At 39.8% G+C, this 14,037-nt stretch overlaps 1 protein-coding gene across 3 annotated transcripts in view; it reads left to right on the top strand.

Moving 5' to 3' along the window:
- Positions 1-14,037, top strand: part of LOC101521203 (A disintegrin and metallopeptidase domain 3-like) — a 91,801-nt gene that overhangs the window by 14,381 nt on the left and 63,383 nt on the right. For 2 of the 3 annotated variants that reach the window (XM_058669788.1, XM_058669789.1), the window contains exons 1-3: positions 2,373-2,528; positions 2,954-3,036; positions 13,923-13,978. In XM_058669788.1, the coding sequence (XP_058525771.1) occupies positions 2,471-2,528; positions 2,954-3,036; positions 13,923-13,978 (197 nt within the window). In that variant the 5' untranslated portion in view covers positions 2,373-2,470. Of the gene's footprint in view, positions 1-2,372; positions 2,529-2,953; positions 3,037-13,922; positions 13,979-14,037 lie in introns of those variants that run through there. The other variant, XM_058669790.1, reaches the window with a different exon arrangement.

Below are 14,037 nucleotides of genomic sequence, written 5' to 3' on the forward strand. Positions count from 1 at the left end.
GAAATCCCTTGTAACCTTAACCCAGCCTTTATTAATGGCAAACCACTGTCATTCTCTCATAATAAACAAGTGGAATAAAATAAATCAACATTAGTTATCTTTGACCAGGATATGTTCACACCCACTTGTGTGCACATATGTGTATATGTGTGCACAGATGTAACATTTTTTACATGAATTATTTACTATTTTATTTTGATAATCTTTACATCATTGACTAGGGCTCAAAGGGCCAAGGGCTACAGGAAAGTGGGTAAGACCATTGTTTCCACACTTTTTTTTTCTTTTTATTCTTTTTTCTTTTTTTTTTCTTCTTCAAGACTCGAAGCTACCACAATTGTGAGCTCGACTTTATGATCAAGCCATGAGTCATACTGTTGCCTAGATACAAACACAAATTATCTCTTCCTTCATCCATAACTCTAACCAACCACTACATTGTTCTCTTCAGTTACGTGATTTTGTGATTTTATAAATTAGATTTTTTTCTCATATCAAGAGTTTTCGTTTTTAATTTCCATTTTGGAGAAAGCACACTTCTTTGTTCCCTTTCGGATAGTGCCTTTGCTGTAAATTATGTGAACTCTGTCACTCAAAGGTGCAGAGGTTTCTGCAGTTAGACAAGATAGATCTTTACATTTTCCATAGTAGCTTAGAATATTCTTTGAGTTAATTTTGAAAAAGATTTATTTTATTTTATTGGAAAATCAGATATACAGAGAGGAGGAGAGACAGAGAGGAAAATCTTCTGTGTGCTGATTCACTCCCCAAGTGGCCGCAATGTCTGCAGCTGAACCGCTCCAAAGCCAGCTTTCTTCCCAGGTCTCCCATGCAGGTGCAGGGTCCCAAGGCTTTGGACCATTCTCGACTGCTTTCCCAGGCCACAAGCAGGGAGCTGGATGGGAAGTGGAGCTGCCGGGATTAGAACAGGCACCCATATGGCTTCCTGGCATGTTCAAGGCGAGGACTTAACAAGAGGTCAGAGACTCTTAGCATAAGGTAGTAGTTTTTATTTTGAAATGTTTTATTTACTTAAAACTCAAGGAAATAAGAGAGTTAGAATGAATCTTTCCTCACTGGTTAACCACTTAATGCACACAGCACCCAAGGCTACGCCTGGCCCAAGCTGGGAGCCCAGAACTTCACCTGAGACTCTGGTTTGGTGACAAAGATGTAAAATTCTTGAACATCTGCAGCTGCCTGCTAAGGTAGACATGTGTAGGAAGCAATTAGTAGCAGAAGCAGGATTCAGTCTTGGAATCTCCAATGAGAATTGGGCAATTTGACTTGATATTTTCACAAGTCCAAACCCAAGGAGAAAATTTGATTTATGGTGTTCTGATTTTGTAGCACAATTTTTGAAAGACTTATCTGTTAAATATTTATTTTTTCCACATTTTTGTTAAAAATTCTTTGGGTGTATTTTTTAGACTTGATTTATTTTAGATATGTTCCCAGAGGGGCGATAGCTGTGTCCTGCAGTCATGTCATTTCAGGTTTTCTAGGGACTCTCCATCCTGTTTCCCATGAATGTTGCATTAATCTATACTCCCAGCATTGCATTAGGGCACCACGTGCTATCATTTATTGTTCTTCAGCTTCGTGAAGATTCTTTTGAAACAGAATGAGCAGATACCTCATTGCAGTTTGATTTGCCGCTTCCCCAAGGCTAACTGTGCTGAGCCTTTTCTTCTGCTGCCCTTTAGTTTGTCTTCTTCTGAATATTATATATTCATAACGTTTGCCCACTAAAGTAGCTTGCTTCCTTTGTTATTTATTTTCCTAATTTTCAACATACTTTACATATTAATCCTTTATCATGTGCATAACGTGCAAATATTTCCTCCTATTCCTGCAGCTGTCTCTTCCCCATTAATTGTGACTTTGGCTGTGACGAAATTTCCTAGTTTGGTATAATCCGATTTGTCAAGTTTGCCTTGTAGCCTTTGCTTTTGGAGTCTTATCGAAAAAGTTGTTGCCTAGTTCAATGTTTGGAAGTTTTGTTTAATTTTATTTTTTAATCATTTTTTAATATCAACAGCACCCTATGTGGCACATGAATGTGTTCAGTGCATGATCATAGGTTTCGCAAAATCAAGTGCATGTGTGCTGCAACTCTGGCTCCTGGATGCTGCCCTACATGCAGGGAGCTGAAATGTGGGCCCCTAGAGCTGTTGGCCTCAGGTATCCAGGGAGCTGGGGCCTTTCTGGGCTCAGCAGCAGAGCCTACCCCCTGAGCTCTGGTACGGTTCAGCCAGTTCCTCCTTTCTCCTTTCCTGACCCTCCCATGAACCCAGAGACCAATGGCCTGCTGAGGTTCAGCTGTGTCCTCCTGCCAGCTCTACTCTGTGCCTCCTCCTTCCTGTGCTTGCCCCTCCTATGCGGTCATCACGAGCTGTTGCTATTCCGTTCCTAACGGCCCATTTCCAACCAGTCTACCATACCAAGTGCCCATGCCAGTTTCCACACAATGCTGAGTTTCCTGTTTCTCCTCTCGGGCCTTGGTCTCCTGACATCCGTGGCTCTGAGTAAGTGGAGAAACCTGCTGGGAATTCTCCCTGCCTTGCTGTATCACTTGGCCGTGTGGGCCACGCTCTCCCTGCTCCACAAGGAAAGGACAGCGTGGGGAACCCGGCGGAGTGCGCTCTTTCTGGGGCCGGGATAGGCCTCTCATTTCCCTGGCCCTTCACAAGCCTTGTAGATATCCTTACTGAGGTCGGCGAGAGGGGGCGTGGATATGGCTGGAGCCGGACAGCCCACACTTTCTGATTCAGGATGTCCTTTCCAGGAGCCTCTTCCTGGAATGAGACTCTGTGTGTGTGTGTGTGTGTGTGTGTGTGTGTGTGTGTGTGTGTGTGTGGTCTTGTGCATTCATGGAGAGAGACGAAATGACAAGACAAAGATGCTGCTGCTGTGACTCAGGATGATGCTAGTGTATTTCCCTTTCCCGCAGGTTCTGAAAAGCCATTTCTGCACATAACAGTGCCAGAGGAGATTGGAGCCAGCACCCACCAAGGTCATGTTTCAGAAGCGCAGGTACTTAAACATGCCTTTTTCCCCCTTCTTTATTGGAGGTATTTTATTTTTTACTAGTTTATATGTCCCCGATTAATTCACACATATTACCTTTTTGGAATACTGTCTGTTTTGTAAAACAAATATTTGTTTTATTTTTCAAGTAATATGGGAAAATATGTAACAACTTAAAATCCATATTCAGGAATAATACTCTGAATTTCTGTAACACAAGTTAACCTAGTAGCTCACTGACTCTAAACACAGGGATGTAAATATGTATTGTAATTAACAGAGGTCATGCTAATGCCCTGTATCATGATTTTAAATTATAATACAGAGATAACACCCTCATGCCCTTGCACAGCATACTTCAATCCTTGTGCACAAAGAACTGCATTGTAACTCTGATTACAGTATGAAAGCTGTGTGCACGGTAAATGAATCTAGCACAGAGGCTGGTGACTCAAGGGAATGTCTACTCCAGTTTTTCCAGATAATAAATGTGAAGGCAGACTATCTTAGCAATCACACATGCATTTTAACCATCATATGACCGCAAATGGCTTCTTGACTTATGTGGATTTACCAAACTTTGTGTCATCAAACTTTTGATCTAAGAAATTTTTTAAGCCCTCCTTTTTTTTCTTAATTTTTACTTTTCATGATACAGTTCTGTAGGCTCAGGATTTTCCCCTTCTACCTTCCCATTTCCCTTCCCTACTCGCTCTATGTTAGTAACATTCTTTTATAGTAATCTCCATAAAATGAATGCACATTTAAAATATTTTAAAATGGGCTCTTCAAAAACTGTGGGGATTTAAATTGTAACATTCTATTCCAGAATTACATTCTATTGTACTACCATTGTTAAAGAATCATAGTTCAGTCTTCTCATATCTTCTCACGCCAGCATCAACATAAATTTTGATTGGCTTTCTCTTTAGTTTTGACCCAGAGAGACTGCATTTTTGTTAATTTCTTATTGATTTTGACATCTGTTTCTATAAAACTAAAATCTGGTTATGGCACTTTATTTTCAGTAATGTTGCTCTACCATCAGGTCTAAGAGAATACAAATATTACACCTAATCTTAGAAGAAGCAAATGAGGATGGCTGGGAACATGGGAGGGTGGGAAATGTCATGCTCTTCAAACTATGCATGTGAAATATATGATTTTTTCTTTTTATGTAAATTAAAAATAATCAAAAGAAATACCATGTTTTCACTTGAATCTCATGGTCTCTGAAGGAGGTTTGGCAGTTTAGGTGTTCTAAATGACTCATTTTACTGGAACCAAAATAGCATTCTAATGACGTGTTGACAGAAGCCACTACAACCACAGCACAAATATCCTGAGAGGTTAAAATGTTTAGTAAAAGGTGTAACATATGGAGTTTGTCCTGCATAATCTTGGGTTCTCCGTGGACTGATTCAACCAACTGTAGATCAAACCCCTTGGGAGAAGCTGAGTATATGCAGTCCTCCAAACACACTATGTTTTCTTACAATTATGCCCTAAATAATGCAGCATTACAACAAGTTACCTAGAGCTTATGTTGTATTAGGTTACCTAGGAATACAGTAATGCGGTGCAATTGTGTCTTGAAGTAATTCTGAGGAATAAAGCAGATTCTCTAAAACCCACACAGTGTGGAAGTGAGACATTTAGTGCTGTAACTCATTACTCACCCAACAGAGTCCTAGCCCCAAAGCTGTGATGCACAAACTCCAGACCACTCCAGTTTGCTTGGTGGGACAAGGCAGCAGCCCCTTCTGAGATTCTCAGCACCAAGAGTGAGACTCTAGCTAACACAAAACCTGGTGTGATTGACAGTCAGCCCCTAAGCACTGAGGCTAAACACTGCAGAAAGCTCCACACATACTGCAGGCTGGACAACTGTGACACTCTTAGACACTGCTAACACCAACGAAAGCTAAAGAAATTACTCAGAGATTGAACTTCTGGGATCACCTGAAACAAACCCAAAGCAACAAGTCCCAGGACACCTTGCATCTCATCTAAATAAACAGCTGCAACAACAAAACAATGAAACCTACTCCATGGAAAGAGATCAGTGTTGGAACATAGGAAGCATGGCGAGAAGAGTAAGCATGAAGCCTCCATGAGAACACAATAGTTCACCAGAAATAGATCTTGATTTGATTGAAACTATGAAATGTCTGAAAAACATATTCAAAATATTCATCTCAGTTAAATTCAATGTGATTCGAGAGTACAAATGCAAAATTTAAAGAAATGAGGGAAGAGGTGGTTGTGTGGTACAGCAACTTGCAGTGTCCCTTGTGTTAATAACGGGCCGCATGAGTGTTTGGTTAGAGTCCCAGATGCTCCATTTCTGGTCCAGTCCTCTGCTAATACACTTGGGAAGGCAGCAGAGATGATTTCAGTGTGTGGGCCCATACCACCTATGTGAGAGGTCTGGATAAAGTTCAAAGTTCCAGGCCTTGGCCTGGCCCATCCCTGGCTGCTGTGAACATTTGAGGTGTGAGCCATTGGAGGATCTCTCTCTGTCTTCTCAACTCTTTCTCAAACTATGCCTTTCAAATACATAAATAAAATTTAATAAGAAAAAAAATAAATGAAAATAGATATATGGCATTATAAAGACATATATTTCTGATATAAAAACTTCAATAAATGTAGTTGACAGTTTCAGAGAAGAACAGATGAGACATGCAAAGTGTTTCTGATCTGAAGGATAAGATTTTATAGTGCCCCAAGCAGGAAAAAGGAGAAAAGAATCAAAGGGAATGAAGAAAGTCTATGTGAATAATGAGGTTCCACTAAATGATCAAATAATCTTATTATAGGGCTTCCTGACAGCAAAGAGAAAGAACAGCTCTATGAGAACCTACTGAATGAAATAATCTTGGAAATCTCTTTGAGATCTGCACAGGACCTTGCAAGAACTCGACCCAAAGGAAATCTGTGCAAGGAATACTGCGGTCACATTGTCACAATATATGGACATGGAAGGGCTCTTAAAGACAGAAAGAGAGGGTCTGGAGTGATAGCCTAGTGGCTAAATGCTTGCCTTGCATCCTCTGGGAAATCGTATGGAGCTGGTTCGAGTCTCAGCTGCTCTACTTCCCATCCAGCTCCCTGCTTGTGGCCTGGGAAAGCAGTCGAGGATGACCCGAAGCCTTGGGACTCTGCACCCATGTGGGAGACCTGGGAAAAAAGCTGGAGTTGAATCAGCTCAGCTTTGGCCATTACAACCACTTGGGAAGTGAACCAGTGACGAAAGATCTCTCTCTCTCTGTGTGCCTCTCCTTCTTTCTGTAAGACAGATATCTTTCCAATACAATGAAATAAATCTTTAAAAAAATGACAGAAAATTACCAGGTTTCATATAAAGAAAAAAATGAGACAACAGACTTCTCAGAAACCCCGGTAACCCAAAGAGAGTGAGCTTCTAAATCCCACATCTTGAAAAAAGTAACTTCCAACCCACATGTTAAATGTATCTAGTTGGGGTATCCTTCAGAAAGGAAGATGATATGTGGTATTACTCAGCTAAACAAAAGCAAAAAACCCTCGACAAATTAGGTATTGATGAAATATAGCCAAATGATCAAGGTGATAGTTGACACGCTATCAGTCAATATCAGGCTGAAGGAGGAATATCCAAAAGTACCTCCCCTTTGAACAGGGGAAGAAAGTATCATTTTACCACCCATATTCAATATGGTATGAGAAATATTAGCAACATCGGTTAGGAAGAAAAAGAAAGAAAGGGCTTCAAAATTGCCTGTGTGTGTAGGTGTTGTGATGTCACAATGAGCAAACCAAAACCCTTAACCCAAAAGCTTTTAGAATTGATAAATGTCAAATGCTAACAAAACTGTCATACCAAAAGTTAGTATTTTCACACACTAGCAGTCATCTCCCTAAAAGAGAAAGCATGAAAGAAATTCCGTTCACAAAAGTCAGCAAAAAAGCCCCTGGATTTAAGAAGAAATTAACTGAAAAAGTCAAAAATCTCTATGAGGCAAATTATAGAAGACAATAAAAAAAATTACTGAGGATGCAAAAAAGAAGACAGCCCTGGTCCAGTCACTAGAAGAATCAATAGCATGAACACCCTATGCTCTCAAACACAACCTACCAATTCAGCAAAATTCCTATCATTGTCATGCTTGGCAGAATTAGAAAAAAACACTAAAATTTTGTGAAATTAGTAAAGTCCCAGAAGTTGTAATCATGTTCAACAAGAATTAATCCTGAGGGCTCACACACCTGATCTCAATGCGTAGTACAAAGGTGCCACAGTTACCACAGTACTGTTATAAAAACTGACAGATCAATTAAGATACTCACTAGCCCAGAAATTAATCTTTGTACATGCAGCTGATTTCAACAAAAATGTTCAGAACCAACCTTGGATAAACAACATCATTTTTTCTGTAAATGATGCCAGCAAAATGTACGTATCTGTTACACAAAAATAAAACTAGATGCTTTCTTTTTTAAAAATTCATTTTATTATTTTTGTTGGAAAATCAGATGTACTGGAAGAGAAGGAGAGACAGAGAGGAAGATCTTCCATCTGATAATTCATTCCCCAAGCAGCCACAATGGCCAGAACTGAGCCGATCTGAAACCAGGAGCCAGGAGCTTCTTCCAGGTCTCCCATGCAAGTGCAGGGTCCCAAAGCTTTGGGCCATCCTTGACTGCTTTCCCAGGTCACAAACAGGGAGCTGTATGGGAAGTGGGGCAGTCGGCGGGATTAGAACCGGCGCCCATATGGGATACTAGCGCTTGCAAGATGAGGACTTTAGCTGCTAAGCCACCATGCCAGGCCCAGATTCCTAACTTTTCCCACATAAAAACCAGCATATTATGGCTCAAAGACCAAACTAAAATCTAAAGCTATGAAACTGCTGGACATAAATGTGGGAAAAACACTTGAAGACATTGGCGTAGGTGATGACTCCGGAATAAGACTTACAAGCTCGGGCAAAAAAAGTGAACCTAGACAAATGACATATAAAATTCGAAAGATTCTACTCAACAAGGCAGCAAAAGACTCAAGGGCAGCTGAAAAGGCAGTTCTCAGGAGAAGAAAAAAGAAATGAGCAACAAATATAAGGAAAATGCAGGCAGTGCAGATGAAATCCACCATGAGCTAGCTCACCCTTGGCAGACTGGCTGTTGTCCGGACGTCTGCACAGCAACCAGTCCTGGTGAGGACATAGAGAAAGACTGAGTCTCACACTCAATTGGTGAGGAGTTACGTTAGTACAACCACTGTGGGAGTCAGTGCAGAGATCTGTTGAAAACTAGAAATGATTTGCCATTTGGCGCTGTAATCCCAGTGCTGGGTATCTAACCAAAAGACATGAGCTAGCCTCCTCTCCATGTTGACGGCTCCAATGCTCACAACAGCCAAAATACAGAAATGACTAAGGTTTCTATCATCACAAGAACATATGAAGAAGATGTTATATATGTGTCTATAAAGAAAATGTGTTATATATGATATATGTATACGTATGTATGCCTATATTGACACAGTGGAATTTTATTCGGCTATAAATAATATGGCAAAATGGTAACTGGGTTACACTTCATGTTGAATGAAATAAAACAGATGCAGAAATACAAATACACACATATGATTTTCTCCCTTATAATTGGGACATAAAATTTTAAATACTAAACTCAATCTAGATGCAGAATATTAATTACTGGAGGCTTGCAGAATTGCAGAGGATAATGGAAACTTTGATTTAAAAATACAAAACCTGGAGTTATTCATTACTTGTGTCTAATAATGAAACATCAAATTTAACAGGGGAGATGAGATAAAGGATATATGTGAGCCAATTGTACAATTACCTCATGGTTTATAAATTTTAATCAATAGGGACTGATTTTTAAAAAGAAATGAGAAAAGTTTTTGAGTTTAAATAGGATCCTAGAGGCCCATATCTTATAATAAAAGCAATATGCTTACTGATCAGAATGCTTTTTTAAAAAAATATTTTTTTTTATTTGAAGGACAGATTTTTCAGGGAAAAATACAGGTAACATGACAAGGTCTTCTATCTTCTTGTTTATTCCTCAAATGACCACAAAGGCCAAAGCTGAGCTGGTTCAAAACTGGGAGCCAGGAGCTTCTTCCTGTCTACCAGGTGGGTACAGGGTTCCACGGCTCTGGCACATCCTCCCCTGATTTCTCAGGCCATAGGCAGGGAGGTGGATTGGAAGTGAAGCAAGCTGGACATGAATCAATGCCCATATGGGGTGTTGGCACTGCAGAGAATTAGCCTGCCCGTGTTGGCTTCTGATCAAAAACCTTTTTTTTTTAGTGTATTTTTTTTAATTCATTTTATACATTGTATTATGTGACACAGTTTCATAGGCACTTGGATTCTCCCCACCCCTCCCCAAACCCTCCCACCATGGTGGATTCCTCCACCTTGTTGCATAACCACAGTTCAAGTTCAGTTGAGATTCCCCCATTGCAAGCATATACCAAACATATAGTCCAGCATCTTATTGTCCAGTCAAGTTCAACAGCTTCTTAGGTATACCCTCTCTGGTCTGAAGACAGAGCCAGCAGAGTATCATCCTGATCAATTAAAAGCTCCAACATACCATCAGCAAAAATTTACATCATTATGGAATTAATTGACATAGTAATGAGTAACCAATATGTTAAAAGTAAATATTTAACCTTTTGGGGTTGGCTCATTTCCCTTAGCATTATGGTTTCCAATTTGGCCCGTTTGGCCACAAAGAACGATCAAAATACTTTTAATAAAGCTGACATGTGATGAAAATAAACTATACTATTACCCAGTGACTGATTAAGAGTGTTGAACGTTTTGGTATTCTACCTTCACTCCCACCAATGACTGCTCTAAAGCAAGGGAGACACCATGTAATGATATTTTGATAATACCAATATCAAATCTGTATGATAAACACATATGCATAATTTTATCAAATTGTACAGATCTTGATAATTTGTTGTATATCACATCTCATGTGTACATTTACTCACATTAGACCCTTACTCAGTTTCTCAGCCTTTTCCTGACATACAATAACCAATTTCACTATGAACTGAACTTTATGGGAATGGGACTTGCAGCAGTACATTTTAAGTCTTGGCTTATTTCATTCAATGAACTATTTGATGTTTTCCCCCGTGTTTAAGATATTAAGTAGTTCATATATATTGTATCTGTTCATTTTTCTAAAAGTTGAATTGCAAACCTGTTTATAGACAATATCTTGTTGTAAATATTGTGAACAATTTCATTGTACAGAAATGAGCATTTCATTGGCATAATTATCACATAAATTTCGTATACTTAGTAATGAAGTCCTGTTTGATAAAGAGAATTTATCTTTATGCATCTATGAATCTGATAGAACTGCTTTGTAAGTGGAGAGCTTAGGAAAAACATTTCAGGACATGTTTTTTTTTTCTGGCAATAATTTTCTGATATAATCCCCCAAAGCATAGGCATCAGGTACAATTAATCAGAAATGGGGTTATAGAAATTAAAGCATATCTAAACATCCAATAGAATCCTTCACAGAGTTTAGGGAAAATTTATATAGTGAAGGAAATATGTATTGAAAATTAGTCCTCTGACAAGGGAGGAATATCTAGAATATTTAAAGATCTCAAAATAACTGTGCAGGAAAAATAATAAAAGAATATACAAAACTGAACAAGCAGTAAGTGGAAAAAAAAAGCGTTCAACTTCATTCAGGGACATTCCACCCTAAACCACAATGAAAGACTTTCTTATTCCAGTTGGAGAAGCTACTCCCAAAATGACGACAACAACAACAACAACAAAAAAAAAAAAAAAAAAAAAAAAGAAAGAAAAAAGAAAAAAAAAAGGAAAGCTCATGAGTAGGTAGAAAAATTCAATTAAACTAATAGATGATTAGTGTGACCACAAATTAGATAGTCACTAGGAAAACCAGTATACAAGTTTCCTTGAGAAACTTGTACCACCATGTGATCCAGAAATCCAACTGGAATATATATATATGTACATATGTGTGTATACATATATTACATATTTATATAAACAGCATAAATATGTACACAGATATGAGCATATTAACATATTAACAAGCATAAATGGTATGTATTATGTATTATATCAATTATCTATATAAAACATCTTCAGTAATATATTTGTTGCAGTCATATTCGGGGTAGCCAAAATATGGGCTTGATGTAGGTGTCTACAGGAAGAATGTGGAATGTAGAATGTTTACTTGGGAAATCTTTTTCCATGACAAGAAAATCACCTATCCTTTATAAATAACATGGATAGAACTAGAGTACCTTATATTCCGTTATACCTGGCAGGAACAAAATATCGAACGCCTCATGGTCCCACAGATGTATGGGATAGTTTAAAAAGCTGATCTTAGCATAAGGAGTCCAGCACAGTTATACTTGGAAAAACAAAGCACTTGGGCCTGGCAGCGTGGCCTAGCAGCTAAAGTCCTCGCCTTGAAAGCCCCGGGATCCCTTATGGGCGCCGGTTCTAATCCCAGCAGCTCCACTTCCCATCCAGCTCCCTGCTTGTGGCCTGGGAAAGCAGTCAAGGATGGCCCAATGCATTGGGACCCTGCACCCGCGTGGGAGACCCGGAAGAGGTTCCTGGTTCCCAGCTTCGGATCGGCGCGCATCGGCCTGTTGCGGCTCACTTGGGGAGTGAATCATCGGATGGAAGATCTTCCTCTCTGTCTCTCCTCCTCTGTGTATATCTGGCTGTAATAAAATAAATAAATCTTAAAAAAAAAAGAAAGAAAAACAAAGCACTTGCTGTAGTTGATAAGTAACATGTAACTATTATACTCAATTTAGTATTGAAGGATGATAGAGAAGGTAGATAGACATATGTAGTTAGCAAAATGTTATTCAGCCCTTTAAAAAAAAGCAAATTCTACAACTGTCCTTTGTGACCATTGGAGCTGAGATTATGCCAAGTGAAATAAGCCAGGTTTAGAAGACAGTTACGACCTAATCCAACACAAGTGTTGTCGGCAACTCCCGCTTAACCGTGTACCCCGAGTCGAGTGGAGGGACTAGGGTTACAAAGAAGACAACACACACTGGGCCATTCCTGCAAAGAGAATGCCACTTTATTTAAGTCTAGCCTGCCTGTTATACTCACCTGGTTCCTCCCAGTATTTTTAGAACATTCAAGCAGTTCCTAAGACCCCCGGGGGCATCTTGATAAAGGGGAAGCAGGAACCTGTGGTTAAGGCAGGAGCTAAATATATCAGGTCAAGATTGCCCATCCTGTTACCCCTTAGAAACAAGCTAAGCTGTGGAGTTAACCCATGGGAGACCGGGCCCTGCAAAGTGTGAACCTTAAAATGAAGATCAAGCGCCGAGTGATCAGAAGGTGAGGGGGTGCAGCCAACAGGAGGTGTTGGTCAGAGTGCACAAATGTCCAGTTACACAATGAGTAGGTCGGAGAAGCTATGGGAACCACAATTAATCCTCTTCAGCTTTGAAAAAAAGAAGAGTGCATCTTCATTATCCGCATCCTGTTCAGCATAATGCAACTGTGTGAGAAGACGAGTAGTTTACCAGTTTGATCAATGCAATTGTTGCACTCTGAGGACTATCCAAAATGTATAGGATGTCTTGTATCAGTTCAGTAAAGTTGAAAAGTGATACCAAAACCGTGACTACTACAGTTTAAAAAGGGCTGACTGATTACTTGCAGGTCTGTTCCTCATGAAGATATTACCATGTGAAATCTGCTTGGTAGTGACAACAAAGGTCCATTTCGTGATATTTCTGACAAAAGTGGCCTTTGCTGGAACTTGAGTCGGTGTGGTGGAACCCTCTTCAGCTGATGCGCTTCCCAGAGAGAGGACAGGGAATAGGGCCTGTGGGAGGAATCAGTTCCTTGGTTCTGTCAGGGAGACTTTGCTACTGTATGTGGTTTTCTGTCACCATGTGCTGGGAACCCAAAGGAGAAAGAAAGTTAAAATGCAAGTCATCATTCCTCTGCACCTCCGTGGGTGACCTTCATTTTAAATTCAAATCTCATCAACAGTGAATAACATGATTTATACCCTTTATATTTGAAATCACTTTGGTCTCCTTAGTGCTTTTGTTATTTAGTTATGACTTTTCATTTAAAAACACAAATTTTTATTTATTTGAAAGGGAGGGCTATAAAAGAGAGGGCGAGAAGGAAGACCACATCATTTATTCCCCAACTGTTCGCAGTGTCCAAGCTGTTCAGGGCTCCTTCAAGCTGAATTCAAGAGCTAGGAGCTTTGGGCCCGGCGGCATGACCTAGTGGCTAAAGTCCTCGCCTTGAATGCGCCGGGATCCCATATGGGTGCTGGTTCTAATCCCGGCTGCTCCACTTCCCATCCAGCTCCCTGCTTGTGGCCTGCACCCATTTGGGAGACCTGGAAGAGGTTTCAGGTTCCCTGCTTCAGATCAGCACAGCACCGGCCGTTGGGGTCACCCAGGGAGTGAAACATCGGATGGAAGATCTTCCTCTCTGTCTCTCCTCTCTGTATAAAATGAATAAATCTTTAAAAAAAAAAAAGCTAGGAGCCTCATCCAGGTCGCCCATGTATGTGCAGGAGCTCAATTATTTGAGCTATCTTCTGCTGCTTTGCAGGGTGCATAAGCAGGGAGCTGGATTGGAGGGAGCTGCTGGGTTTTGAAAAACCATCATCCATATGATATAACAGAGCCTCTGAATGTGACTACTGCACCACAGTGATGGGTGCCATGAATAATTTCATCATATGAATCCATTTTGAGACATACAGGATATAAAGTATGTTAAACAAAAGAGCACATGCATTTTCAGCTATTGTGTAATTTCTAATTTATCTCTCCAAATACTTTGCCTCAGGTTACCTACATTCTCAAGATTGGGAACGAATTTCACACTCTTCTTCTTGAAAAACAGTAAGTGCCCATTTTTCCTTTCAGCTAGCTGTATTCAGTGCCTCAAAATGTTATGAATA

The sequence above is a fragment of the Ochotona princeps genome, chromosome 11 (assembly GCF_030435755.1).
Source record: "Ochotona princeps isolate mOchPri1 chromosome 11, mOchPri1.hap1, whole genome shotgun sequence".
In the NCBI taxonomy this organism is placed as follows: domain Eukaryota; kingdom Metazoa; phylum Chordata; class Mammalia; order Lagomorpha; family Ochotonidae; genus Ochotona; species Ochotona princeps.